This window comes from Lutra lutra, chromosome X (assembly GCF_902655055.1).
Source record: "Lutra lutra chromosome X, mLutLut1.2, whole genome shotgun sequence".
Taxonomy (NCBI): domain Eukaryota; kingdom Metazoa; phylum Chordata; class Mammalia; order Carnivora; family Mustelidae; genus Lutra; species Lutra lutra.
This window is the reverse complement of record NC_062296.1, coordinates 1,697,731-1,725,331: the sequence shown is the minus strand read 5'-3', so window position 1 is coordinate 1,725,331 and position 27,601 is coordinate 1,697,731. Positions and strand designations below refer to the sequence as shown.

General features: G+C 58.5%; 1 protein-coding gene across 3 annotated transcripts; it reads right to left on the bottom strand.

Annotated features, from left to right (window-relative positions):
* Positions 1 to 68: 68 nt before the first annotated feature.
* Positions 69 to 27,093, bottom strand: PDZD4 (PDZ domain containing 4). 3 transcript variants are annotated; one of them, XM_047714797.1, is made up of 8 exons: positions 26,726 to 27,093; positions 6,154 to 6,407; positions 5,067 to 5,157; positions 4,524 to 4,622; positions 3,610 to 3,672; positions 3,133 to 3,234; positions 2,758 to 2,868; positions 69 to 2,622 (listed from the first exon to the last, which is right to left on the bottom strand). In XM_047714797.1, exons 1-8 carry the CDS (start codon positions 26,783 to 26,785, stop codon positions 1,105 to 1,107), a joined length of 2,298 nt encoding a protein of 765 aa, XP_047570753.1. In that variant the 5' UTR covers positions 26,786 to 27,093; the 3' UTR covers positions 69 to 1,104. The 3 variants fall into 3 exon arrangements, with proteins under 3 accessions (XP_047570753.1, XP_047570754.1, XP_047570755.1); XM_047714798.1 differs by having other exon boundaries at positions 6,172 to 6,407; XM_047714799.1 differs by lacking the exons at positions 5,067 to 5,157; positions 6,154 to 6,407 and having other exon boundaries at positions 26,726 to 27,088.
* Positions 27,094 to 27,601: the final 508 nt, after the last annotated feature.

Sequence of the window (27,601 nt, the reverse complement as noted above, 5' to 3'; positions counted from 1 at the left end):
AGTCCTCCCCCACCACAACCTACATCTCTTCTCCAGCCCAATGAGAATGAACAAAGAGAGACCATGAGTCACCTCAGAAAGGCAGCTTGCTTTATTCTCTCAATGCCAATGCAGGGTAGGGGAGGGTGGCCTGTTTGCCTCCAGCTGAAGCTCTCTGAGTTACAGGGGCCCTGGGAGGGGCCTGGTCTTGGTAGCGGGGTACAGAGCATCTCCCCAGTCAGCCCAGCTGGCAGGGCCCGGCTCTCTCGGGTCCAGGCCTCTCCCTCAGCTCACCATGGGTCTTGTCACCGAAACCTTCCCCTGCTGCTTATGCCTTAGCTCTCCCTTGGTCATCGGGGAAGTAAGTGGCCCCCAGGGCGGGCCACACAATCCACATCGGAGGCTCCCCATCCCCACACCTCAAGAGCGGAGTCCCCCAAAAAAGCTGCTTCCCATTCTCCCTGTCCTCCCCCACCCTCGCCCTCCCCCTGCCCCAGCCCTCCCTCTCCTCCTTCCCCCCACCCATCTCCTTCCCAGCCATCACTGGGGGTTCCACTTTCGTCAGGCAACCCCAGCAGGTCCACAAAACAAAGACAACAATTGGCAAGCACAGAAAAGGGGGAAAAAACCCACAAAACTCAGGGGTGCCTTTATCTACAAATAACCAAGGCCTCCAGCAGGGGCAAGGCTGTGCTCAGCTTCAAAGCCCGGCATTCTCTTGTGCTTTAGGACAGTCCTCTTGACCTCTGCTTTCCAGCTCGACTTTTCCTGTCCCCAAGCACCCATGCTGAGAGCTCTGGGGCGGGGGGTGCGCGTATGCGTGCGTACATGTGCCTGGGCCTGTGTTGCGCACACACGGCCCACACGAAGCTGAAGGGGGGCCTGCGACAGGCCTGCCCCTGCACCATGCCTGCTGTCGACGTGGTCGCCAAACTCGGAGAGCGGGAAGTAGCCAACAGAGAGAAGTGTCCCTTCTCCTGGGGGTTTCTCTCTGGTCACAAAGTCCTGTGCGCACGCACAGACACACACTAGATTCTAAGGGAGGGAGAGTAGGGAATGGGGCGTCTTGGGAGGCTCACTGGACCTGGGCTGGGGCGGGGGGCCCGCCCCAGAGCGCGGCGGGGCTCAGACGGTGGTGACGGAGAGCAGAGGGTTGTAGACCCGCTTGCCGTCGGCAGAGCGCGTGCCGTGGGCCAGCATCTCCTGGATGGTGATCCAGTTATCCAGGATCTTCTTGTTCCGCTTCTTCATGGTTTTGCGGTGGCTCAAGGCGATGATGTTGAGCTCAGCCTTGCTGTCGCCGTTCTGCTGCTCCCTCAGGCACTCCAGCCGGCTCTGCATCATGAACTCACGCCGCTTCCGCTGCTCCCGGGCCCGGATCAGGTGCTGCTTCCGCTCCTCCTTGCTCCAGTAGCGCCCCATCTTCATCTCGCTCACCGCGTCGTCGTCCGTGGTCATGCCGCTGCGCTCCTCGCGGATCTTCAGGGCCCGGGCTTTGAGGAGGCGATCGCGCACGGGCCGCTTGGCCACATAGCGGGTCCCGTCGCTGCGCACCTTGACCTTCCACTCCATGCGGGGTGCTTCGGGGGCCACCACGGCCCCGCCCACGCGAGGGCCTGCGGCCAGACTCAGGGGGCCGTGGCCCAGCTCCTCCAGGCCACGCGGCGGGGCCAGCTGCACGCAGCTGTGGTAGTGCTCGCCCTCCTGGCCCTGGCCGCGGTGGCGCCGAGACAGGTACGGGCTGCCTTCGGGACCCACGCGCTCCAGGGTCGTGCCCGTCTTGGGGCTTCGGCGGACCCGCTCCTCCGTGTGCTGTCTCCTGCCCACCTCGGGATCCCGGGAAAGAGAGCGGAACTTGGCGGGGCTCCCCTGCAGGGGAGCTGCCTTGGGGTGGGCGCTGACCGCGGGGCCGGAAGGGGTCCGGTTCAAGTTGGAGTTGCCGGCAGCAGCCCGCCGCAGGGGACTCTCCGGCGAGGGCTCGGCGAGCAGCGGGGTGCTGCGGCAGCTCTCCCCGGTGTTGTAGGCGCTGGTGCTGTCCTTGTCTGACTTCTCGGGCAGCTCGGAGATGTCTGACAGCTCATGCTTCTTAGGCTCCCCGGCACTCAGGTCGTAGAGACTCTCCTCCTCCAGCAACCAGGCCTTCATACAGCGCTCCCGCAGCTGCTGCATCTTCTGCGCCCGCAGGATGTTCCGGCACTTGAACTCCAGGTGCCGCAGCTCCTCCTCCAGCATGGCCATCTCGTGACCCAGGCTCTCGTTGCGGTTCACGTCCAGGGCGCTATTGCCACCCGCGGCCCGGGGGAAGAGCAGGCCCGGCTGGTTGCCATTCTCCAGGTGGCCCTTGATCTCCAGCAGCTCCCGGTAGCGCTCGTACTCCTCATCGGTGAGGCCGGGGACGTCGCCTCCGCCCAGCCCCGCCCCCTCTGCCAGCAGCGAGTCCATGCTGAAGTGCAGGTCCCGGCTCTTGCGCAGGGCCCCAGGGGTGTTGGCAGCACTGGCGGGCTCGTCGCCCAGAAGGTCGTGCTCGGAGCTCTCCTCAGTGCGGGTGCTCTCGTCAGTGCGGCCCACACCGCTGTCTAGCTCCTGGCTGTTGCTCAGACCCGTGCCCGCATCGGGGACCCCTTTCTCCTCTTCGTGGCCGAGCTGGGGCAGAAAGATGAGTCCCACTCGATGTGGGTCCCGCAGGCCAGGCTTGGGCTCAGAAGGGCCTTCGAGTCCAGCCCGTCTGCCACATGCCCCAATCCCGTGGCCTCCCGCCCGCCCTGTCTCCTTCCTCACCTGCTGGGCAGGGGGGGATCTCAGCTTCCGTGCACGCAGGTCCCCCTCATGCTCAGAGCCAAATTCATCCAGAAAGTCATCCCGGTCACTGTCCTTCCACCGCTTTGCCAGCTGCAGAGACAGAACTGTGCTGTCCCCACTGCTTTAAGGACCGCCCGGGACACAACCCCACTGGTTGCCTTTAAGTACCATACCCGGTCTCCTGGTCTCAGTGAAGTTGAATGAACCCAGGCGAGAGGGCGGCCACAGCACACTCGGTCATCAGAGGCCGGAAGGGGAAATGGGCCCCAAAGACATGCCCCACCCTCCATCAGCAGCCCCCACAGAAAGCCCGATGCCAGGGGTCCCGGAGGGCCCTGCCGGGTGCACACACACCTGGCTCTCGGGCCGGGCCACCAGCAGGGAGATGTTGGTGTTCTCCTCCTGGCTCAGAATGGCCACCGCCTCCTCCCGGTTCTGGACGTCCACACCGTTGATCTGCGACAAGCCAAGGGACCATCACACAGAATGCCAGGGCTGGCTCTGGGGCGGGCCCTGCCCTGGTGGAGCATCTTGGGCTAGGAAAGGCTCTTGAGCTCTGACAGGATGGAAATGAAGTAGAAGGTGCCCAGGGAGAGGAAGGTGTCTGCATGCCAGAGCAGCACAGACCCTTGATGCCAGCAGATCCCCCGGGACAGCCAGACCGGAGAGAGAGAAGACCCACCCTCGGTTTCAGGCACAGCAGGATGTCTAGCCATCAGGCGAGGCTCTTGGCAGGAGAGAGCTGGGACTGGCTAGGGAGAGGTCAGTGGGCGGCCAGGGCAGTGGGGCCACGGTCAGGCCTGCACGCACCACCAGCACGCACCCACTCACCTGGATGATACGGTCTCCCTCGCGGATCCGGCCGTCTTTGGCTGCAATGCTATTGGGGTTCACCTGCAAGGCAGATGCATCATGGGGACCTGGCATCCTTCACTCGGGTTCCCTTTTGGGAACAAGGGGCAGCCTCACCTTGGGCAGGGGGTTCTGAAGCCAAACTACAACCTCCTTGCTTGCTCGCTCTTCAGCTCAGACTGGAAGCTTCCGAGCTCCAGGAGGCAGGGACAAAACAGTGGGTCTTGGGCTAGTTCCCTCTCCCCAGCACGGGCCAGCTAAAAGCTCCCCAGGCCCAAGCCCAGGCCCCCAGCTGTCTCTCGTATACTCTCGTGCATGGAAACCTGTTCTTTTCCACGTCAGAGGCTGGGCAAATGCAGGAAGCCGAACACTTCCCCACACTTTGCCCCCCCCACCAGCTCTGGGGCTCAATGGGCAGTAAGGTACCCATGCAAAGGTTGACTTGACGAGAATGCGGGCGGCTCAGTGCACCACGTCCACCACGGACAGGTGGGCAACAACAACCCTCTGAGTACCAGGAGGCGCTGGCTGCGGGCCATGGGAGGAAGAGCAAAGCCAGGCCCAGACCTCAGCCTTGCTCCCGGTCCCAGCCCGGGCTCAAGTCTCCCAGGGAGGATGGCGGGGGCCGAACACATGCCCCATGATACTGAGCAGGCGCCATCCCTGGCAGCCGGGGCATTCCGGGCGGCCTCAGAGCCCCACGCCGCATGGAGAGGCCTCAGGGATCGGGCAGTGCGGGCACTCTCCGTGTGGGTGCCATGTCACCCGCCACCACGACGCCCCGCCCTCCCCACTGCCGGTGCCACGTGCAGCCTGGGGGTCCGGCACCCGGGGAGGAGGCCTGGAGCCCCACCACCTCCTAGAGGGTCCACCCCCATGCCCTGCTGTCGTACCTCTCCAACATAGATGCCCAGGTCCTCCTCCTCGTCTGTGCGGTAGCACACCATCAGGCCGAGCTTGTCCCGGTGGCTGGTCTTATACAGCTCCACCTCCTGCCACAGCGGGCGTGGGGGAAGCAAAGGAAGAAAGCCCCCAAAACCGGTGAGCATGGAGGCATGCTAGCGGGCAGCAGCTGCGGCCCAGCCCCAACCCCAGCAGCACGCCGCTGGAAGCAAGTTTCCAGCCTCCAGCTTGGAGGGTCTCTCTTACCATCCCAAGTGGCGCACGTGTGCCGCGGTCTCCCCTGCCAGGAAATGCCCGAGACACACACGAGACGCACGGGACACACAGGACACAGACATGCGTGGGACACAGACTCACTGACACAGACTAAGGGACCTCACCCACGCCCCTCCCCGACTCAGCCCGACTTGACCCGCCTTGGCCCATGAGCCTGAGTAGGCAGCCGTGCATCTCGGCCACTGGGGACAAGAGGAGCCAGGCCTGAGCTGGGCTGCGGACAGCCATCCCGGGGCCGGCTCCTGAAGCTGGCTCACCTCATACTCCAGCTCGTCCATGCGGTCTGCCTCCTGTGGGCCGCCCTCCATGAACTCCGCCGGGTCATAATACTCATGGCTGATGGGGGGGCTGCCCAGGAGAAGTGAGGTCAGGCCAGCCATCTGCTCCTCTAGTGCCCTAGCCCCAGCTCCTGCGCTGGCCACTCCCACTGAGCTCAGCATGGAGCCCCTCGTTCTGAGCTACATGCATCCATGCAAAGACCAGGAATGCTTCTTGAACGGGAGTGTGCAGGGCTCTGTACTGAGGACACGGGCATGCCTCGCTCTCCCCACTCCATCCCGCCCTGTCGCCCAGCCCAGCCGGCAGGGTACCCAGTTCTCCAAATTGCAGGTGCCACCCACCCCACCCCGGCACTGGTCCCGCCCATGCAATGCCCCCAGGAGTTATCCAGGCCCCAGAGGACTGCTGGGGAGTAGAGGAGGACCCACTCTACCTCCAGGGGCAGCCCTCCTTGCCCCAAGGCTAAGCGCAGCTGCTGGCGGCCAGGGTCCTCACTCTCTGCGGAGGAGGGCATCCCGGGACCCCCGCCCTGCAGCACGGGTTTAGAGTAGTGGAATGAGCCACCCGGCCTGGACGAGACGCCCTTCTTCCGAAGGGGCCAGAAAGAAGCCGAAGAGATGGAGGAAGTTCAGAGCAGGAGAAGGATGGGACAGATAAGGATGTGAGAAGATTCAAGGAAGGATGCTTGAGAGGCAGAAGACGATGGACGGCAGAGAAGACAGGATGGAGGAGGAGGAGCGGAGGCCCTCAACCTTCCAGGAGCAAGGTCCCGGGATGCTCCTCCCTCCGCCCCGGGACGGGGAGGGGAGATACCAAAGGGAGCCTGTGTGTGAAGCCTCCCCGGTCCCTGCACCGGCTGCTGTCCAGCCTGAGGCCTCAAACGCCTACAGACTGCTGAGCCCTTGGAGGTCCCAGTCGGCTCTGGAGGCCAAGCAGCCTGCTTCCTGCCCAAGAGGGCAGGCCAGGCAGGGTCTCCCTGCCGCGCCCAGAGCTGCGGCGACGTAGCCTCTGGGTGGCGTGCCCTCTCTGGAGGCAGGGCCCGGGGCCCTCCTGAGGGCGACTCACAGCTCAGATAGGACGTACGGCTCCAGGATGACCATGGGTGGGGTGGGCGGGCGCAGCTTGCCCAGCGCCATGATATGCTCAAAGGTGATGTCGGTCTGAGTGCCACTGTCCACCAGCTGCAGGTCATGGCACGAGCTGTCCCCCCGGAGGCGGGGGCTGCGTCTCAGCACCTGGATCACTAGAGGCTCCTTGGAGGAGCGGAGGGCCTCCAGGGTTTGCTCCTGAGACAGCTTGGAGAGCTCCTTCCCGTTCACCTGCGGCAGAGACACGCCCCCGTGAGAACCCGCCCACCGCTCGGCTCTCCAAGGCCAAGTGCACTCTCCACCCTCATGCCCGGGGGGAGCCCCACGTCTCAGCCCTACCCCTACATGGTGCTGCCTGGGCCTGAGGGAGCCCCTGGGACTCCGCCCCCACCCTAGAATGTCATCCAGCAGGAGCCCCCCAGGCTTCGGTCCTCAGTGCTCCTGAGGACCGGCTTCTCCTCCAGGCGGCACAGAGGCCAGAGCTAGCGTCTAGGAGACCCGCAGTGAGGCCCCGGTGGCAATGACGGCACTTCTGTCTGACATCAGGGCTGGAGGAAGACCTGGACTCCTCTCCCAGTGGCATCAGTCCATAACTGGGTTCAGGCAGGAGGGTCGAAAAGAGCACGCAGACGTCAAGGACAGGATCTGTCCTCAAGCCAATGACAGAATCACTGAAGACAAAGGGTGACCCCCACAGAGCCCCCTCATATGGCAAGACAACCTAAGGGAGGTGCCAATCAAGTGATCCTCGTAAGACAACTGCCATTTCTTGGGCGCCCGAAGTGTCTCCCCTAGATCCTGACCTCAACGCCCCATTGTGCCCTTGAGGAAACCGAAATCCAGCAAAATGAAGGGAGTGAGTGAGTCAAGGTCACGAGCTGGGCTGCAGAGTGGCAGGAGCTGGGGTGAAGGCTGGTCTGGGGAAGGCTCCCTGAGCGGAGGGTGGGCACCTGGCTGGCCTCAGGGGAAGGGAGAAAGGGAGGCGTGTTTGCAGGCGGAAGCAGAGTCCCTACCAGTCAGCAGGAAGAGTGCAGGATGAGGGGACAGGGGCCGCACTTGGGCACTGTGACCAGGTTGTCCCAGTCTCCGAATTCCCACAGTGTCATATGTGTCTCTGGGGGTCTCGGGGATGGGAGCTCTGCAGAGACATGCCCAGTCCGACTGTGAACTAGCATCTCCTGGCTGCTACGGAACAGACCTGGATGTCATTCCAGGGTCACGGCCGTGTCAGAAAAGCAAACAATTACCTATCCACTACTTCATTCTGTCCTTGTCGATAAGAAGCTCAGTATTGATGTTTCCCGGCTCCACAAACTTTCCCTGGCCAGAAGACATTTTTTTTTAACCAATCTGGTCTACTTATGCAAGAAACACAGGTTCATTGTAGAGCATTTGAAAAATACAGAAAACCAGAAGGAAGAACACAGAAATCTGCCAAGAAGTTACTAGTAGCCAACTAAAGGTAAGTGTGAGAATGTGGTCAGTACCGCCAGAGAGACCACAGTGTTGGGGGCTGGGGGCACGGGAGAAATTCGGGAAGCTGCGGACAGAGCAGTGTGGGAAAGGCTGTGAACAGAGGAAACGTCAGGAATGTCCTCGAAGACCCTAGCAGGCCTGGGTATGAAGCTGTCGGGAAATCTGTTAAACAGCCATTATCAACGTTCTGATGGAATAATCTTACAATGGAACGAATCATATTAAAACAAAGGCAGGCACAGCTGGGTGGCTCAGTGGGTTAAGCCTCTGCCTTCGGCTCAGGTCATGATCCCAGGGTCCTGGGATCAAGTCCTGCATCAGGCTCTCTGCTCCACGGGGAGCCTGCTCCTACCTGCCCTGCCTGCCTCTCTGCCTACTTGTGATCTCTCCCTCTGTCAAATAAATAAATAAAATCTTAAAAAAAAAAAAAAAAAAAAAAAAAAAAAAAAAAACAAAGGCAGTAAGTACTCCAAGCTCATGACTTTCTAGTTCTACTACACTCTCCTGTTAGCACTGTTAGCGTGACCGGTGCCTAGTGTGTCTTCCCGGGCTGAGTGACACCACGGAAATCAGCCACAGCTTCGAACGAGGGCTTTTGGTCCTGGACATATGCCATCTCCCCACTGCCCTTAAGTCAAGGGCTTCCCTAAAATGTGTAAAACTGAAACTCCCCGGAGCAGGGCCACAAGTGAGGGCCACAAGGGACATTGAGAAATGCAGGAATGTCTTTCTCCCTGGAATCCGTTGGTTCACCTGCCACCCCGTTGCTATGGAAACTGGGCCCACACAGTGGGGAGGAGAATGCAGGGTGGGCTGGGATGGCAGGAGGAGGAGGATGACGGGTGCCCACAGAGGTGAGGTCATCACAGTGAGGCCCGGGGCACCCAGCAGCTTCCCCTTGACCCACGCCCTCCTTCAGCTTCCTCTCTCCTCTTCCTCAGTCAGTGGGTGCTCCCGAGTTAACGAAGAGGAGTGGGGCAGAGACGGGTGCTGACAAGTTAGAAACAGGCCCCTCCCAGACTGGGTGTGAGCTCCGGACAAGGTGGGGAAATGGGGGCGGGGGGGGGGGTGGCGGATGAGCAAAGCAGCCTGCGGCCAGGCACACAGTACCCACCCAGTGCTCTGCAAACACCTGTGCTCGTCCTGCCCCGAGCCCAGCCCTCGTCCTGCCACCATGAGTTACAGAAAGACCATGAAGGCCTGCTCCAGTCTCAACCTGTCTGAACCCAGGATAGCTTGCCCTTCGATTCCCTGTGACTCCCCACCGGGAGTCACATGCAAATGTCTCCAGGGGCCCCGTGGGAGGAAGACATCCAAGACCAATTCCCTTCTTGCTCCCCACTTCCCTCCCCTAATGCTGCCACTCCTAGATCCCCGTCAGCCACGATCCAAAATGGACCAAAGTCCTAAAAGGACAAAGCGAAACTGCCTACCTTGGAAGTGAGGGACAATGTCCGCGGTGCTGTGACAGAGAATTCTTAAGATCGATACGGGCCAGCAAGAATGGAAGATACACATCTGACTATGCTAAACGGTAAAACTTCCAAACAAAGGACAGAAACACAGTGAAAAGACAGGCTAAGAGAGGATCCTTACAATGCATAGAACTGATAAAGGATTATCCAAAATACTCCGTAAAGAATTCCAACAAAACCCTAAGAAAATACAGACCACAGTAGACAGTAGAAAAGCCCGCTCACAGAAGAGGAAGCCCCACTGCCTCACTAGCCCTCAGGCGAGGGAAGGACAGGCTTGGGGTCAGGGACTGCGGGCACAGGCGACTTCAAATCTGCCTTCTTAAGGGATAAATGTTGAGGCCACGAGGCCGAGACCCAGGCGGGAGGCAGCATGCGCTGATGCCAGAAGGACGCGCGATACTTTCCTGTACTTGAGAAATGTTTCAGGACGGTCGCACGGCGGGGGGGGGGGGGGGGGGGGGGGGGGTGGAGGACAGGGACGGGGACAGCCAGGGGCAGGGGAGGCCAGTCCCCTACTCAGAGGGGGACAGAGTAGGCTGGAGGCCCGGGTGGCCAGAGCGGTGGGAGAAAGTGACCTGCCAGCACCAAGAACCGCGTCCAGCATGGGACAGGAGGGGCTGCGTCTGCAGGGTGGTGGCCTGTGTGGGTGGGCAGGAGCCCCCCTGGTAACAGCAGCGGCCCGCGACCCTGTGTGGAAGCCCGTTCTCCTTCTGGACGGTTCTCTCTTCCCCTCCCTCCCCTTGCCACCCCACACGTCCACCTGGATCCCTCCCTCTCCTCCGCCCCCCCATGCACCCTTCTTTCCTGCCTCAGCAGCTGCTCGTCCCTTCCTGCCCCCTCCTGTCACCTACACCCACTCAAGGACAGGTGCCCCCGTGTGTCCGCCGGTGCCCAGAGTCACCCTGGCAGCGGAGCAGACACCCGCTGAGGGGCCGAGGTGGGCTCAGCCGACCCCTGGGGAGAAAGTGCAGCGTGAGCGTGCGGCCAGCAGTGTGGCCCCGGCCTCGCTCATTTTCCTCAGGCTCCTCAGGCCCGAGAGGGCACAACAGAGCTCAAAGGCTCATCCCCAGCTCAGAGCGGAAGCCAGGCCCCAGGGGCCCCACCCAAGCTTCCGAGGGGGCCTCCACTCTGCTTCTGGGTCCGTCTCTCCCACCAGGCCAGGGCACCTGCTTTTTTTTTTTTTTAATTTTTTATATCAAAAAATTTTAGACTCTCCAGGCAGACTCCCCACTGACAGTACAGCCCCGGTGAGACAGGGTGCTCGATCGTGAGACCCGTGAGGTCATGCATGACCCACACAGCCAGAAGGAATCCAGAATTAGGGTCACAGTGGGAACTGTCATTTCCACTTCAGGGACAGCAATACCTGCTAGCCACACCCATTGTCAGAAACTCTCATTAATAGAAGATGTTGCCTTCTCAAGTACAAACCTCTCTTCTTTGGAACATTCCAGAAGACATCCACTGTGTCTTCCAACACTCCTCATATGCCTGAAGCTCACCTGAAATGTCCCCCCGCCACGCCCCGCCCCAGTTCCTGATGACTCTCATCTCTAGCTGGGCCGGCCTTGCCACACGCCAGGCATTACCCTGCCTTAGCTAGAACCATCTTTCGGCAGCTGATCCTGCTGGCTTCACAGCAAGCAAACCATCAAGCACGGCCTCGCCTGAGGCAGACGTCATGCTCGCTACTCAGGAGCTCTCCTCGCACGGATCCATTTCCTGCTGCCGGGATGGGCCCGAGTGGGTTGACCTGAAACCCACAACTCTAATCCAATCCCAGCTGAGAGGGAAGTCACTTCACTTCCACTGTGGGGAGAGGGGACCCAAGCCTCAAGGCACCCCTTTGCTCAAAGTGGCCCGGGTGGCCCTCACTCGACCCTGGTGGGTGTGGCCTGGTTCCCGTGTACGCACCGGCAGAGCACCCAGGGCCCTAGATCCGCAGGCACCGGAGCACCTTGCCAGCCGGGCCGCCCCGGGCCCCAAGCACAGTTAGCCACCTCCGAACCCTGATCCTGGCTGGCCACGTCACCCGGTCACGCACTCTCCGTCCAGACCCCACACACTGTAACCTGATAAGCTGTCGGGAAGAATTTGTCATTATCTGAAGAATCTTGAAGACATTCATCATACTCCCTTCGATCCAATAAATTTGCTCTAAGTAATAGATGTTCCTTAACACATTTTCTAGGCTAATCCGTATTGCAGTAAGCATTAGTACTTCATTCCTTTTATGGCCGAATAACATTCCATTATATGCCAGAATATTCCTTCATATGGAAGGACCACATTCTGTTTACCCACTCATCTGTCAATAGACACTGGATTGTTCCCACTTCGTGGCACCGTGAATAACGCTGCTCTGAGTATTCGTGTGCAAGGGTTTGAGACCCTGTTTTCTAATCTCTGGGCTGTACATGTAGGAGTAGAAGTGCCAAGCCCTACGCTCCTACATTTAACTCAGTCAGGTACCGGCACTATTTTTAGGGCCGACAACTTCACAACTATCTTAAGCACTGAGTGTCTACCTAATTAAAGCGTGCAGCTGCCCTACCACAGTCTTCCAGTAACACGCCTGTTTCTCAAAAAAGATATAATGGGGCGCCTGGGTGGCTCAGTGGGCGAGTGTCAGACTCTTGGTTTTCGCTCAGGTTGTGATCTCAGGGTCGTGAGATGCAGCCCAGGGCTGGGCTCCACGCTCAGCTCAGCTCAGCTCGCGTTAGACTCTCACCCTCTGCCCCTCCTTCCCCTCAAACAAATAAATTTTTTAAAAAGATTTTATTTATTTATGTGACAGAGAGAGAGAGACTGCAAGTAGGCAGAGAGGCAGGAGGGGGGTGGGGGGAAGCAAGCTCCTCACGGAGCAGAGAGCCCGATGCGGGGCTCGATCCCAGGGCCCTGAGATCGTGACCCGAGCCAAAGGCAGAGGCTTTAACCCACTGAGCCACCCAGGCGCCCCAAACAAATAAATTTTTAAAGATTTATTTCTTTATTTTTGAGAGAGTGAGCAAGCAAGCGAACACGAGTGGGAGGGGCAGAGGGAGAGGGAAAGAGAAACTCAAGCAGACTGTACTGACTGGAGAGCCCGATGCGGGGCTCGATCTCACAACCCTGAGATCATGACCTGAGCTGAAACTGAGAGCCAGACACTTCACTGACTGGGCCGTCCAGGTGCCCCAACAAAGAAATCTTTTTTAAAAAGATATAAAATGACATGTAAACTAGGTTGATTACCATACAAAATAAAAAGGCTGGGAAAGAATGTATAAAATCGTTGTGGGGGGGCGCCTGGGTGGCTCAGTGGGTTAAGCCGCTACCTTCAGCTCAGGTCATGATCCCAGGTCCTGGGTTCGAGCCCCACATCGGGCTTTCTGCTCAGCAGGGAGCCTGCTTCCTCCTCTCTCTCTGCCTGCCTCTCTGCTTACTTGTGATTTCTCTCTGTCAAATAAATAAATAAAATCTTTAAAAAAAATTTTTAAAAAAATAAAATCGTTGTGGGAAGGAAATCTGAGATTTTCCCCTTTTTTCCTGTACTGTTTTTTGAAAATAAAATAAATGTTTATGAACTGCAAAATAAAAAAACATTATTGCTGGAAAATTCTCACGATAAAATATTAAGCAAAAGACCTGCTTAGACCAGGGTGACCCCAATTATGGGAGCATGGGTCTGGGCATATGTTACATATATTCACATATGTGTTCAACACAGTACTTTCTTTAAAGAATAGGAGGAAATTCACGGGAGATAATATTTACAGGAGACTTCTCTTGTTCTTTCTAGTATTTTCTCCAATGAACATCACCTTTATGATCATAGAGAAAACAAACAAAAGCAATCTGGCCCGATATATTCGGAGTCATTCTCAGGCTCTGTGGCAGGGGACGCGTGTGTGCTCCCAGCCCCAGGACAGCGAGGGCTGGGAATGCGGCTTCTGGGCTCAGGGCCCTGGGTGCCAGCAACAGCGAGAAGCACTAATGAAGTCACATCACATTCCACATCCACACCTGATTTGAGGCGGCTCAGGAGAGCACTGCTTTCTCCCTCTACTGCCTTCCATTTCCTGCTGGGGTGTCCCCAAAAAGGAGCCTAGAATCCCAGAGGGAATAAAGGAGGCCTGGAGGGGGGGCACTGGGGCTGAGGGCTCCAGGTGAGGGGGATGAATCCCAGCCACCTACCCCCTAGAGTAGGTGGTCCTGAGGGACATGCCCCATGCCCACCCCAGGAGCCAGGCCTGACCATGGGCTGGCCAGTGAGCCTTAATGGGCCTCAGGCTCTGGGGAGCAGGACCGAGCAGACACCTTCCCCATTCCCCCAGTGCAGCACCCCTGCAGGCCAGCCCCCTACTGCCTCCCTCTAAGGTGGGATTTACAGAAGGGGTCCTGTGGGTGATCGAGCTGTGGGCCCCAGTGTCTGAGCAGAAGAGGACAGGAGGCCCCTGGGGCTGGGGGAGCACTGACCCCATAAGCACCAGCCAACAAGGCAGGGAGGCAGAGCAGGCAGGCCCCCAGGTCTGCCTTCAGAAGGAGCTTGTGGCCAACCCACACACAAGGCCCACCCCAGCCCCTTGATGCAAGCCAGGTCACAGCGGACCCCTTCCCACCAGGGGGTGGACAGGCACAGGGCAGCAGATCAGGTAGTGGGTTGAGACAAGACACAAGCTAAGGCAGGGACATACCCCAACCCAGGTTCTAAAGGAGGGTGGGGAGGGAGCTCCAATGGGGGAAGAACTTTCTAGCAAACAGGGGTGTTGGGGGTGAGCAAAGAAGGTGAGGAGGGATGTCAGAGGCTACAATGGGGATGGATGTGGGCAATTGGGCCACTGCCCACTTGTCTCTCTCATTCCAGGCAACTGAAGACAAGGAAGTCCTAGGACAGACCCGTGCGGTCCCGTATGCAGCTTCTCCAGGGAGCGGAGGGACAGTGGAAAATGAGCCCCGGAAGCAGGGAAGCAGGGAAGCAGGGAAGTAGACTGCTTCAAGCCTGGTGGGGAGGTGGGAGGGGGAGGGGCAAAGCTGTCCCTGGGAGGGAGTCCAGGGGATGAGGGCAGCACGGGGGTCCTGGGTGCACGAGGGACTCTCCATGTCCCCGGACAGCAGGGAACCACTGGAAGAAGAGGGCACATGCTACTTCTCCAGCCGAGCACTGGAAGAACGGGAAGAACAGCCACGAAGCAGACAGACGTGATCCCTGTGTTCGCAGAGGCCGGTGACAGGGCAGAACCCAGGGGAGGAACAAGCCAGTGAGGCCATCTGGGACCACACTCAGAGCCCTGAGTTCCGCTCAAGTGGGGCCTGCTTTAGATGGAGTGTGCAGGGACAGCGTCCCCGGGGATGCCTGACCTAAGACCTGAATGACGGCAAGGAGCCAGCCACGGTAGGGACTTTGAAGAACATTCCAGCCAGAGCTAAGCACTTGGTGCTCTCTGGAGAGTGCCGGGCACACACAGGAGAGCCCCCCCCCCCCCCCCCGTGGCCACCGGCAGAGGAGGGGACCAAGCGGAGGTGGGGGAAGGAGCCTGGGGGAAGGAGCCGCAGGCAACCAGAGCGGCCCAGACTGGAGATCATGGTGGCTTGGCCTGGGATGGAGGTGGCAGTGGAGAAGGGGACCCGAAGGGAGGAGGATGCCTGATAAGCACAGAGTAGATGCCTGGCCTCGCTCCCCATCAGGAAAGCGCACGTCAAAAGCACAGTGAGATCCCCACTCACTTCCACTAGGATGGCTGAGGTGGCAAAGGGGAAGACAGGTGTTCATGCGCTGGGGGGGATGGAAAACGGGACAGTGGCTGTGGAGAAGTCTAGAAAACAGGCATCCACATGGAAAGGCGCAGACACCTGTTCATAGCGGCACTGTCCATAACCGCCGACACTTGGAAGCCACCTCGATGTCTGCCCACAGATGGATCAACGCAACATGGTAACACCCGCAAGGTGCATTATGCCCCACAGAAAGGGACGACGGCCTGACAAGTGAAAGAAGGCAGACCGCAAAGGCCACCTGTGTGATTCCACAACGGCAAATCCGTAGGGACAGAAAGCACAGGAGCGGGTGCCAGGGGCTAGGGGAAGGGAGAATGGGGAGTGCTTGCTTAATGAAGTTCCATTTTGGGGTGATGAACATGTTCTGGAAATAATAGTAGCAATGGTTGCACAACACTGTGAATGTACATGGCACTGATGGCAAATCTGATGTCCCAGCCTTTCCCACAGTAAAAGTATAAGAGTGCCACCTGGATCCGCAGAGACCACGAAGGTGAGGGTCACTGTGGACGATGCGGGCATTGGGGGAAACAGGGGAAATGGGCATGTTTTATTAATGGAAAAAGTTTCTCAGATTTGAAGTTCCTGAGACATGCAAACATCCTCGATGGCCCGCTCCTCCTACATGTGTCCCAAATCATGAGATGGGGGGGGGCGCTCTACCACTTCCTCTGCCTCCACTTTTCTCTAGAAGATAAATAAATAAATCTTAAAGAAAGAAAAAGGTGGGGCTCCTGGGTGGGTCAGTTGGATAAGCGTCTGCCTTCAGCTCAAGTCATGATCCAGGGTCCTGGGATCAAGACCGGCATCCAGTTCCTGCTCCGTGGGGAGCCTGCTTCTCCCTACTTGTGTGCTCTCTCAATTAAATAAAATCTTTAGAAGAAAAAAAAAAAGGACTGAGATGGGGCAGCATGCAGTCCTTGATGTCAGGGTTGTGGGTTTGAGCCCCACGTTGGGCCCAGTGATTACTTTAAAATAAAAATAAATTATGTACAAAAGCATGAGATGGAGGAGATAACGTGGGATTGAATGTAGACAGAAGAGGCCCATGGACGATCATGTGGCACGCTTACATTTAGCAGTTGAAGAGAGAGACCCACAGTTTACAGCCAGCCAGAGAGAAGCTAAGGAGGAAAGCTGAACAAGACGGCATGGAGCGGGGAGGGAACGGCTGGCCCAGAGCCAGAATGGCCTTCGGCATCTGTTAAGGGGTGGACCACCGCTGGGCGGAGTGAGAAGCTTGGTCTGTACAGACACAGCCTTTGGGAACTTTGGCAGAGAATGGGGTCCCAGTGGCTGGGGGCTGCGGGTGAGCGCTGCCTTTGGGTTTTACCAGGAGAGACACCTGGGCGGTCTGAATGCTGATGGGAGGTTTACAAGAGGGAGACCTCAGGCCAAAGAGCGCGGGGGAAACTGCAGCCACGCAGGCCTTGGGGGACATGGGAGTAGGCGCGGGGAACACGGAGGAAGAGAAGAATCACCAGCGGCAGGTGAAGGAGACACAGGAGCAACGAGGGGACACTGTGGGGAGGCGGGGCGGGGGCGAGAGCTATGCGGGAAGCCGGGTGACCAGTCGCGACACAGCCAGGGCCAGCGGCCCCGAAGGAAGGTGCTCTGCCCCGCCCCGCCCCCGACTGAGAAGCGGCGGCGCCCGGGGCGGCGGAGGGAGGGGCCCTGGCGCAGTAGCCCCGCCCCCGCCCCCTCCCCCGCGTCCGAAGCCGCAGACAAAGAGGGCGGCGGCTGCGCAAGCCGGGCTGGCGGCGGTCTCCCACCCTCGGCTGCAGCAAACCTCCGGGCCCCCCCCTGGGGAGGCTGGCGCAGCTGTGCGGGGGCTCCACGGGCGCTCTGCGGGGCGGCTGTGCTGCGGGATCTCCGGGAGGGCGGGGAGCACGGCGGGGGGAAGGGGCCCCGTTAAGAGCCCGGCCGGGCGGGGCCCGCGACCCCAGGGAGGCCTGCGAAAGGCCCCTTCCACTCGCCCGAACGCGGGGAGTAGGGGTCTACCTACATAAATGTCTAGTGGGGCTCAAGGCTGCTACGTTAGGACCCTCCTAACCCCACTCTGCGGATGGAGGGACAGACAAGGTGACAACAGAAACCGGAAGTTGCCCTCTGCAACTTGGGGTAAATCAGTGCGCCCTTGGGTCCTGATCCGTGGCTCTCAGCTCTGCTGACAGGTGTGTCCTGGCCTCAGACAAGTGTTCCGCCGACCCCCAAACCAACCGAGCAGAAGGGAGAGAGAAAGCAGAGAAGGGAAGCCTGAGCCAAGGGCAGGCTCTCTGCACTCCTGTTTTCAATGGCCCAGCACAAGTCCTCCCTCCTGTTTTCCCAACTCAAAATGGTCAACCCACAGGGACGTTGCAACCCCTGCATTCCCTTCAGGCAGCTCTCCCCCAGAGTGCGCATTCCCACGCTGCTCTCTCCTTTCTACACACACGATTTTGCAAGCAAGATGCCAGCGCCATGCCCCCATTCCAGGAGAACCACCGTCATCAGCCACCCCCACATCTCCACAATGTACCCCTAATGCCCTTACAGCTCGTTTGTTCTGGTTTCTGGACCCAGGATACAGTCAAGGACCACACACATTACATTTGGTTGTTATGTGTCTAGTATCCTTTAATCTAGAATAATCTATCCACTTTTTCTTTTTTTAACTTTCATGGCACTGACCTTGGAAGACGTTTGGGGCAGCTGCCTTGTACAATGCCTGAGTCTGGGTCTGCCCTCATTAGATTCAGCTTAACTGCTCTGACGAATTGCTGGGTCCTGCCCCCTCCGGACCAACAGCATCAGGAGGCACTGGGATGAGGCCGTCCCACTGCTGGGACTCTTTTTTTTTTTTTTTAAGATTTTATTTATTCATTTGACAGACAGAGATCACAAGTAGGCATAGAGGCAGGCAGAGAGAGAGGGAGAAGCAGGCTCCCCGCTGAGCAGAGAGCCCGATGCGGGGCCTGATCCCAGGACCTTGAGATCGTGACCTAAGCCAAAGGCAGAGGCTCAACCCACTGAGCCACCCAGGCGCCCCCTGCTGGGGACTCTTGATTTGCTTTAGTCACATGGTCAAAACAGGGCTGCCAGGTCTCTCCTTTTCCCTTCCTAATTTACAAGGTACCGGCGTAACACCTTGAGACCCTGTGACCATCCCATACCCTGACACCCTTTAAGTAATAGTTTTACCATTTGAGGAGGATCCTTGCCTAAATGAATCGCGTCAGTGGCTACGAAATGCCTTAATCTGGAAGAATCTAGCTGGGCAGTACATTCCACCATCGCGTGACTGGCCCAGCAAATGGCACGCCCCCAGTCGTGGCTGCCTGGAAAAACCAGCCCATCCAACCCCCTAACTGTGGCCACCACTTCTTTCCCAGGGGCAGGAGAAAGAAAAGGAAGCATGGGAGGTCTTCATCTCAAAAGCCTTTTTAGCTGTTTGGGTGTGTATGTCCAGGTGCCCCAGGGAGCTGTGTGCGTGTTGGTGAGGGTGTGCATGATGGAAAAGGAGGCTTGCTTATCTGGAACACAGTATGTCCCTTGGGAACCTCAGTGGGGCAGTAGCCCCTGGAAATGATTTGGTAGGTCCCAGGTGATGCTTTGCCTCCTCCTGGATGATGCTGATGTGACTCGGGGCTTCACTGATGTACCCCAAGCTCCTTCCTGAGGTCCTCGCTCTTGGCGCGGCTGGTCTAAGGACCAGCAGCAATGGACGTGGCCTGGAAGCTTTCGAGGAATGCAGATTCACAGGCCCTGGGCCTCCTCCAATTCTGCATTTTAGCAAGGGCCTAGGACTGGGGTCATGCTGATCCAGCACGCATTCACGGAACCAGGAAGGACACACGCAGACCTGAATGGGGTTCGGACACCAGACGAGTGACTCAAAGGGTCTCTCCTTCCCTCTTACTCCTTACCTCCCAAAGCTGCTGAGTGGGTGGTGGGGCCTACCCAGGATCTGCTGAAATCTGATCCACTTGCCCTGCCCCCACTTCTGGGCTCCTGGGTGGCTCAGTGGGTTAAGCCTCTGCCTTGGGCTCAGGTCATGATCTCAGGGTCCTGGGATCGAGCCCCTCGTGGGGTTCTCTGCTCAGCAGGGAGCCTGCTTCCCCCTCTCTCTGCCTGCCTCCCTGCCTACCTATAATCTCTCCCTCTCAAATAAATAAAATCTTTTAAAAAAAAGAAAGAAAAAGAAAAAGAAAAGCAATTTTTTTAAATTTTATTTATTTATTTATTTATTTGACAGAGAGAGATATCACAAGTAGGTGGAGAGGCAGGCAGAGAGAGAGAGAGAGGGAAGCAGGCTCCCTGCTGAGCAGAGAGCCCGACGCGGGACTCGATCCCAGGACCCTGGGATCATGACCTGAGCCGAAGGCAGAGGCTTTAACCCACTGAGCCACCCAGGCGCCCCAGAAAAGCAATTTTTGAGGTTATCATCAAGAACAACCTTGCGGGGGGGCATCTGGGTGGCTCAGCAGATTGGGCGCCTGCCCTTGGCTCAGGTCATGATCCCAGGGTCGGGGGATGGAGCGCTGCGTGGCATTCAGCCCCAGAACACATCAGGCTTCTGGCTTAGCTGGGGCCTGCTTCTCCTTCTCCCTCTGCCACTCCCCCTACTAGCTCTTCTCTGTCAAATAAATAAATAAAACCTTAAAAAAAAAAAAGGATCAACCTTCAGGTGTAAGCTCACAACAACTAAAAACATCCACCACCCACCTCTGGGCTGACCTGACCTCTCCAAGGCCGGCAGTCACCAGAATGACAATCTTTTTTTATTTTTAATATTTTTTATTTATTTATTTGACAGAGACACACACAGCCAGAGAGGAAACAGAAGCCGGGGGAGTAGATAGCAGAGGGAAAAGCAGGCTGCTGACTGAGCAGGGAGCCTGATTCGGGGCTTGATCCCAGGACCCTGGGATCATGACCTGAGCGGAAGACAGAGGCTCAACTACTGAGCCCCCCCGGTGTCCCCCCTTTTTTTTTGTAATTTGAGAGAGAGAATGAGAGACAGCATGAGAGCAGACAGGTCAGAGGGAGAAGCAGACTCCCCGCCAAGCAGGGAGCACAATTCGGGACTTGACTGTGGGACTCCAGGATCATGACCCGAGCCGAAAGCAGTAGCTCAGCCAACTGAGCCCCCAGGCGCCCAGGAATGATACTCTCTATGCGATCTTCTTCATTTCCACTGCTCCAAGCACAGCAGCCCCTGAGCCCGGCTTCGCAGACGTCCCTCGTCCTCACTAATCTTGGGCCTTCCACTTCACAGCTCGGGTCTCCTCTCTCGGAGGGTTTCCTCTCCTTTCACATTACACAAACCCTCAGAGTACTACTGAACATCCTTCTGTTGCCGGGCATTGTCTATGTCCTGGCCACGAGTAAGGCTGTCTCCATCCATCTGCCCCGCCTAAACCACCCACCACGCGGCCTGATGGCAGCAACTCAACCCTCTAGCCAAAGGAGATCCCAGCAGACCCAGGGCCTAGGAGCAAAGGCTGCCGGATTTCCCCATGGCCATGACAGTGGGAGGCAGGCACTGTTTCCTCCCACATGGTACTATCTTCCCTGTGGGGACCCTGAAGCAGAAGGAAGGAAAGAACCCCCAACCCCACTAGGGCCCCATGTTGGGTTAAGTACGCTCATGTGTTTTTCGTTTGGGGTGTGTGTGTGTGTGTGTTACACGTATTTCTTGTTTTTAAGGGTTTACTAAGGTATAGTTGCCATGTAATCGGATGCATGTATTCAGAGCATTACGCTTTACAGTTCTGTAAATTACACCTGTGACACCACCGTCACAGCCGAGATAGTGACCATTTCCTCAGGCAGCCCCATGCCCCTCTGTCGTCCCTTGCTTCCACCAATGCTTCCACCCATCCCTGCAAAATGCCGATCTGCCTTCAATCACTGTAGATTAGTTTGCATTTTCTAGAACTTCCTAGTCCCATGGTTCAGGCAGTCCTTGGAACTGAGGTAAGGAAGGGCATTTTAAAATGTTGCGACAATGGAAAACATGGTGAGCCCGAGCAGATGACGGCTACTGGAATTCAGCGCCACGGTCGTGCCCTCTACAATTGCTTCCAGAGGGCCTGCTACCCTCAGAAGCAAGACACAAATCCTGCTCACAGGAAGCCCCAACTCAAGGGGCAGGGAGCGTGTCAGGGGGAGGAGAGCCGCCACCAAGGAGGGAGGAAGATGGAGAGAGGGGACAGCTGTGGGCCCGCAGCCCTGCCCTTGCGGCACACTGGGCCCTTCTCTCCCCAACTGTTGCCTCTTTGTTCCCGGGCAGTCTCTCCCATCACAAAAAGGCCCCAGGGGTGGGAGGGAGGGGGGGAAGGGAGGGGTCTGTGGCTCCTCCACAGGGGGACAGAGAGCTGACACAGCGAGGGCTTGGCCAGCAGGAGCCGGAGGGAGGAAGGCAGGGTGGGGGTGGTCACAAGGAGACCTGCAGGGCTGTCGCTCAGCCTCTCCGGAGGTGGACAGAGGGGAGCTGAAGTCCGGGCGGCCCCGCAGGTAATGGGTGCAGCAGGCCCGAGGCCAGTTTCCTTTGTCACACAGGTCTCCCAGGCACGGGGCCTGTCAGCGAGCATGTGATGGTATGGCAGGGGGAGGATACCAAGATCTAGAAGGCTGGGGTGGCAGGGGAAAGACAAAGGGGCAGAGAGAAGCCCAAACAGAGTGGGGTGTGATTAAATCCACAACAAAGGGGTCAAGGTGCCCCACGGAAGGGCAGCGGGCCCCCAGCCAGCAAGGGCACCAGGAAGGGGTCTCGGCAGGCATCATGCCCTTGGCACTGATGCCACTTTCTCCCCACCTTCCACCCTCCGGAATCTGGTTTCCCGCCTCTTCCTGAGGCAACTTGCAAGACCGCCCACCCCCCAGGACCTTTCTACCTCTCCAGAGTTGGTTGGTGTGTGGCACCCCCTCCCTCACCCCAGCGCCCGCCGGGCATCAACACACCAACGGGACAGAGGTGGGGCTGGCGGTGGCAGGGGGATAAAGGGCCCAAACCCGGGAGGGGCTCAGCAGCCACCCGGAACACACTGGACAATGTCCTAGACACTTCATCATAAAAACACCCAAACTAGGAATAAAAGGGAACTTCCCTGACTTGATAAAGAGCATTTATGAGAAACCTACAGCAAGTTGTAAGTCACTGGTGGAAGTCTGGAAGCTTCCCTCTTCGATCAGCAGCAAGGCAAGGACACCTGCTCTCAGCGCTTCTACTCAACATCCTGCAGGGGATTCTAGCCAGAGCAAGTGGGCAAGAACGAAAAAGAACAGGTATCTGGGTTGGAATAGACGGAAAAGTATCTGAGTTTGCCCTTGACATAATCCCACACATTCGAGATCCTCCAAAATCCACTAACAAGCGATGAGAGCTAATAAATGAGTTGAGTGAGGTTGCAGCACAAAGGATCAATATACAAAAACCAACTGCATTTCTACCCAGTAGCAATGAGAAAGATGAAAAGTAAGTGAAGAAAACAGCCTCCCGGACATCTGACCCGTTTCGGCTCAGGTCATGATCTCAGGGTCCTGGGATCGAGCCCCAAGTTGGGCTCCACGCTCAGGACAGGGTCTGTCTGCTTCTCTCCTCTCAAATAAATACATAAATCTTAAAAAACAATTCCAGGCTGGCTCGGTCAGAAGAGCCCACTGCTCTTGATCTCAGGGTTGTGAGTTCGAGCCCCATGGTGGGTGGAGAGATGGGTTAAATGAATGAACTTTTAAAAATCTTAAGGGGCACCTGGGTGGCTCAGGTGGTTAAGCGACTGTCTTCAGCTCAGGTCACGATCCCAGAGTCCTGGGATGGAGCCCCGTATCCGCCTCCCTGCTCAGCCGGGAGCCTGCTTCTCCCTCTCCCTCTGCTGCTCCCTGCACTTGTGTGCGGACTCTCTCTATAAATATCAAATAAATAAATAAAATCTAATTTTAAAAACATTTAAAAAATAATGAAAAAGAAAACAATTCAACTCACAATAGCATCAGATAGAATAAAACAATCAGCAGTAAATGTAACAAAAATGCAAAACATCATTTAAAGAAACGGAAGACCCATGTGGAAAGACATCCTATGTTCATGGGTAATACTCCGCCCAAATCGATGCATAAATTCAATTCCTACAAAACTGCAGCTGCCTTCTTTTTAGAAACTGGCAAGCTGATCCTACACTTCATATAGAAACTTAACCGGGGCACCTGGGTGGCTCAGTGGGTTAAAGCCTCTGCCTTTGGCTCAGGTCATGATCCCAGGGTCCCGAGATCGAGTCCTGGGATCCAGCCCCGCATCGGGCTCTCTGCTCAGGAGAGAGCCTGCATCCCCCTCTCTCTGCCTACTTGGGATCGCTCTCTCTCTGTCAAATAAATAAAATCTTTTTAAAAATAAATAAATAAATAAAATCTTTAAAAAAATAAAATAAAATAAAAGCAGGGACTCAGATATTTGTATATCCATGTTCACAACAGCATTATTCACAATTTGGAAAAGGTAGAAGCAACCCCAGTGTCCATCCATACCATGCAGCACACTGACGCGATGGGGTATAATTCAGCACTAGAAAGAAATCCAGCAGGTGCCTCGGTAGGGCTTAGTCAGAAGAGTGCGCAACTCTTGATTTCAGGTCATGGGTTTGAGCCCCACGTTGGAGGTAGAGATTACTTTAAAAAAAATTTTTTTTTTAAGAAAACATGATAAATGGAAGAAGCCACACATAAAAAAAAAAAATCACATATTGTATGGTTCATAAGGTTCATTAAGATGAAATGTCTGGGGGCGCCTGGGTGGCGCCTGGGTGGCTCAGTGGGTTAAAGCCTCTGCCTTTGGCTCAGGTCATGATCCCAGGGCTCTGTGCTCAGCAGGGAGCCTGCTTCCACCTCTCTCTCTCTCTCTCTCTCTGCCTACTTGTGATCTCTGCCTGTCAAATTAAAAAAAAAAAATGGGGGGAAAAAAAAAAAGATGAAATGTCTGGAACCGGTAAATCCATAAAGAGGTGAGTGGTGGCCAGGGGCTGAGAGGTGTTAGGGGAAACAGGACTGCTAAAGACGGGCTTTCTTTCCAGAGTGATGACTGTTCTGGAAGGAGACAGCAGGGATGGCTGCACAGCTCTCAACATATCACGACCAGTTACCGCACACTTCCTCAGGGCAGGCTCAGTAAAGCTGCAGCCAGTCTCGTGCCTGCGAGCCACCACGAGAAAAGGGCCTGGAAGTCAAGGCTAGAAGAGACAACTTGGGGTTCTCAAGCTGGGGGCTGGGGGATCCAAGGCACATGGAAGCCCCTGGGCAAGCGGTGCAGGGCCTGCGCGAGCGTCCTTCTGGGCTGTGCCGGGCCCTGCCCAGGTCCCTCACTCTTGCGGGGCGCAGAGGCCACAGGCAGACAAAGACAGGACAGGGAGAAGCACCACTACGCTAGGGGGGGCACCAGGGTGTAGGGGAGTACGGGAGCCAAGCAAGGGCTCTGACTGGTCTGTTGGGACAGAAGCTTCTTTCTACTCTGAGAAGAGGACCGGACTGGACCAGGAAATACTCTCCCTGCTGTACCTGGGATTCCAGCCCCCAGAAACCGGGTCATCTGGGACTACCAATGGTTTTCCCTGCTTTCTAGCTCCTTTTTATTCGATCTCCTTTTGTCTCCCTTTAATTTTATTTTGTTAACTTATTTATTTTAGAGGGGGAGAGAGAGAGAGAGAATCTTAAGCAGACTCCACAGCCAGCACACGAGCCCAGGCTGGGGCTCCATCTCACCCACCTGAGATCAGGACCTGAGCCAAAATGGAGGGTCAGTGTTAATAAGAGGCCAAGCCACCCAGCTCCCCCCCGCACCTCGAGGCCGCGCCTTCATTTTTAAAGGGTCGCTCCTCTTTTAAAAGTGCATCCACGTTCTGATTCTGCCCAAACTTCCTCAGGAGCTTTAAAAGGGGGCAGCGCCCCCAGAGACCGGTCTGCGATGGCTGCAACCCCGACCAGGAAACGGCAAAGGGCAGCTGGGATGCAGGCCCTCCTCTGGGGGACTTCTCTGCCCAGGGCTTGGGGCTCTCTCTCAAGGAAAGCCTGGCTTCGAACTTTCCTGCCCAGGTCCATCTCAAGCCCTCCCCCAACACGGAGCCTCCCTGACGGCGGTCCCTGCCCCACCTGTGGCAGCCTTCCCTCCCTCACTGCCAGGGGGAGCCCGAAGGGTCACCTCGGCGTTGCCCCGTCAACTACCAATCGTTTGGTCACCCTTCTCGTTCCACGCACCCCTGTGAGATAGGTCTTAAACGAAATACGACCTCAATCCCTCTCTGAGGAAGTTAAGAGCCAAGAGCTTTGGAATCGCTTGCCATTTGGTGAAATAATTCCAAGAAAGGAAGGAGAGGGTGGGATCCCACGGCGTCACCCACAAACCAGTGCAGCCCCGGTGCCCGCCACTGGGATTCCGAGGGGCTGCGTTTCGGTCCCAGCGCCAGTTATTACCGAGCCCGATTCCATGAGCGGGCAATGACAATGGCCGGGAACAGGACGAGAGGAACAGCCCGGGGGCGGACGGCGAGAATGGAAGAAAGGCGAGGGGCAGCGAGCGGGCAAAGCCGAGGGCCGCGCGCGCCGGGGGAGCCAGGACCTCGGAGAGGAGCCGAGCGGCGCTGCCAGGGCAGAGCACGAGTCGCCCTCCCTCCGCCTCCCGCTCACCGAGACCAGAACCGGGCTCACAGCCCCGGAGCTGGGCTCCCGCGGCCTCCGATGCCTCCCCCACCCCCACACACACCGCGCCCCCGCGGATGCTTACAGGAGTTCCCCCATTCTTCTAAGGAGACCCTATTCCCCCAGCCAGCACCGCACCGACGACCAGCGCCTGCTCCCCAGTCCTGACCCATAAACCCGGAATCGAAGTGCATACCTGTCCGCGCTGGGTCTGCCCCTGGATCCCGACTCCCTCCGACCTTGAACTCCCTCCACTTAGCCCCGGGGGCGTCTCAGGCCACACCATGCGGACATTTCCCTAGACACCTCTCTGAGCGCACACAGAAAGTAAACACACGCGGGGCCGGAGGAGCCTCCGCGCACACACAGACGGGGCACAAGCACGCACTCACGAAGTCACGCCACGCACAAGCAAGGAAGCCCCGCTCCGGGCCACCGGGCTGGGCTTAGGTTCCGAGAGCGCGGCCGGGCATATCCGCTCCTGCCCAGCAGAGCCCATCTCGGTCCACGCCCCCCGCGGCCCCGGACCCGAGGCCTTGCAGTGCAGGTTGCGAGCCGGACACCGCTGCCTGCAGATCGCCCTCCGCTCGCTGAGCCCGCGGCACCCCAGTCTGGGAGCCCGCCATCTAGGCAGGGCCGGAGCGGAGAGTGGGGGCCGGGATAACCGCCCCGGCCCCGGAACGCCCGCGCGCTCCTGCGCCCCTGGTCCTGGGGGCCCTGGATTTGGCTACCCCCCCTCGCCGCGGGGGCCCCTCTCCCTCCCCCGCCCTGGGTCCAGCCGGGCGAGCGTGTGCAGGGAACAGAGCCCGTTGCTATGCAACCTCCATCCGGCGCCGGCGCCGGCAGCACCGCACCTCCGGACTCCCGGGCCCGGGGTGCAAGCGCGCCGGAACAGGCCGAGCCCAACTTCCTGAGCCAGACCGATCTGGACCCAGGGTTCACGTCCCCACCTACGCCGGGAGCCCAAGGGATGCGCCCTGTACCCCATCCCCACGCAGCTCCCCCCGTCTGTGACTGGTTCCCACGGAGCGCCAACACCCAGCAGCCCCAGAAATCGAGGGCGGGAATGGCTCCCTACCTCTTCGTTTCCGACCTCTTCAGCCCTCCCAGGTTTGCCGCCCGCTGCTTTCCCAGGTGGCGCCCACGCCCCCACCCCGCCCCAGCGACCCCTACCTGAAGCATCACTTTGTACTGCTCCTCCGGTTTCTGAACCACGCACATATTACATCCCATGGTGCTGGCCAGCGAGGGGAGGAGGGCGGGAACGGGAAAACGCCTTTCACTGGCCGGAGTGCGGGACCTCGGGTCCCGGGCTGGGGCCGGGGGCCATACCCTAGCGCAGGGGGCGGGCCGCTCAGCGGGGGAGGGGGGACGCCCCCGAGGGAGGGGCCGCTCCACGCCCCTCGGGTTAACTGGGCAGCCCGAGGCCGGGCGCGGGCATGCTCCCTCACACCCGCCAGGAGAAAAAGGGCAGCGGGGGATGGGCGGGCGCGCCGGGCGTTGCTGGGCGACGACCCCCCAGGAGGCGCGGGGGCGCGCCGGGCCGCCGGGGGCCGTCAGGGGCCGTGGGCCGCGCGCCTCCCCGCCCGCGGGGCCCGCCGCTGCCGCTGCCGCTGCCGCCTCCGGCTCCCACCCATGGCCACCGGCCCCGGGAGCCCGGCCCTCGCGCTCGGCGCCGCGGCCCTGCCCGCCGACTGGGGGACGGCGGCGCGGCGGCGGCCCCCGCCCGCGGCCAGGCCCGCGCCCACGCTCCCGCCTCGCCCGGCTGCGCTCCCAGCGCTCCCGGCGCCCGCTCTCTGGCCCGCAGTCGGCCCCGCAGTCTCCGGCTCCCGCTCGGGACGACGGGCACGCGCGCGCGCCAGCGGCGGCGGCGGCGGCGGCGGGGGGGGGGGGGAGGGGCGCGGGGACGGGGCGCACGCGCGCGGGGGAGGGGAGCTGGGCGGGGTGCAAGCGCGAGCTGCGGGGGCCGCGGGAGCGGGCGCGGAGAGCCGGGGGCGGGGCCTCGGCTGGGGTCGGGGGGGTGGGCCTGACGTCCCGCTCCCGCCGGCG

What these genes read in the sequence shown, in the direction of transcription:
- PDZD4 (XM_047714797.1), bottom strand. Translation starts at nt 26,785, where the DNA reads ATGGGATGTAATATGTGCGTGGTTCAGAAACCGGAGGAGCAGTACAAA. An exon ending in TGGGCATCTATGTTGGAGAG is followed by an intron (nt 3,673 to 4,523) that starts GTACGACAGCAG and finishes TCTGCCTTGCAG; the next exon opens with GTGAACCCCAATAGCATTGC. An exon ending in GATCCCCCCCTGCCCAGCAG is followed by an intron (nt 2,623 to 2,757) that starts GTGAGGAAGGAG and finishes TTTCTGCCCCAG; the next exon opens with CTCGGCCACGAAGAGGAGAA.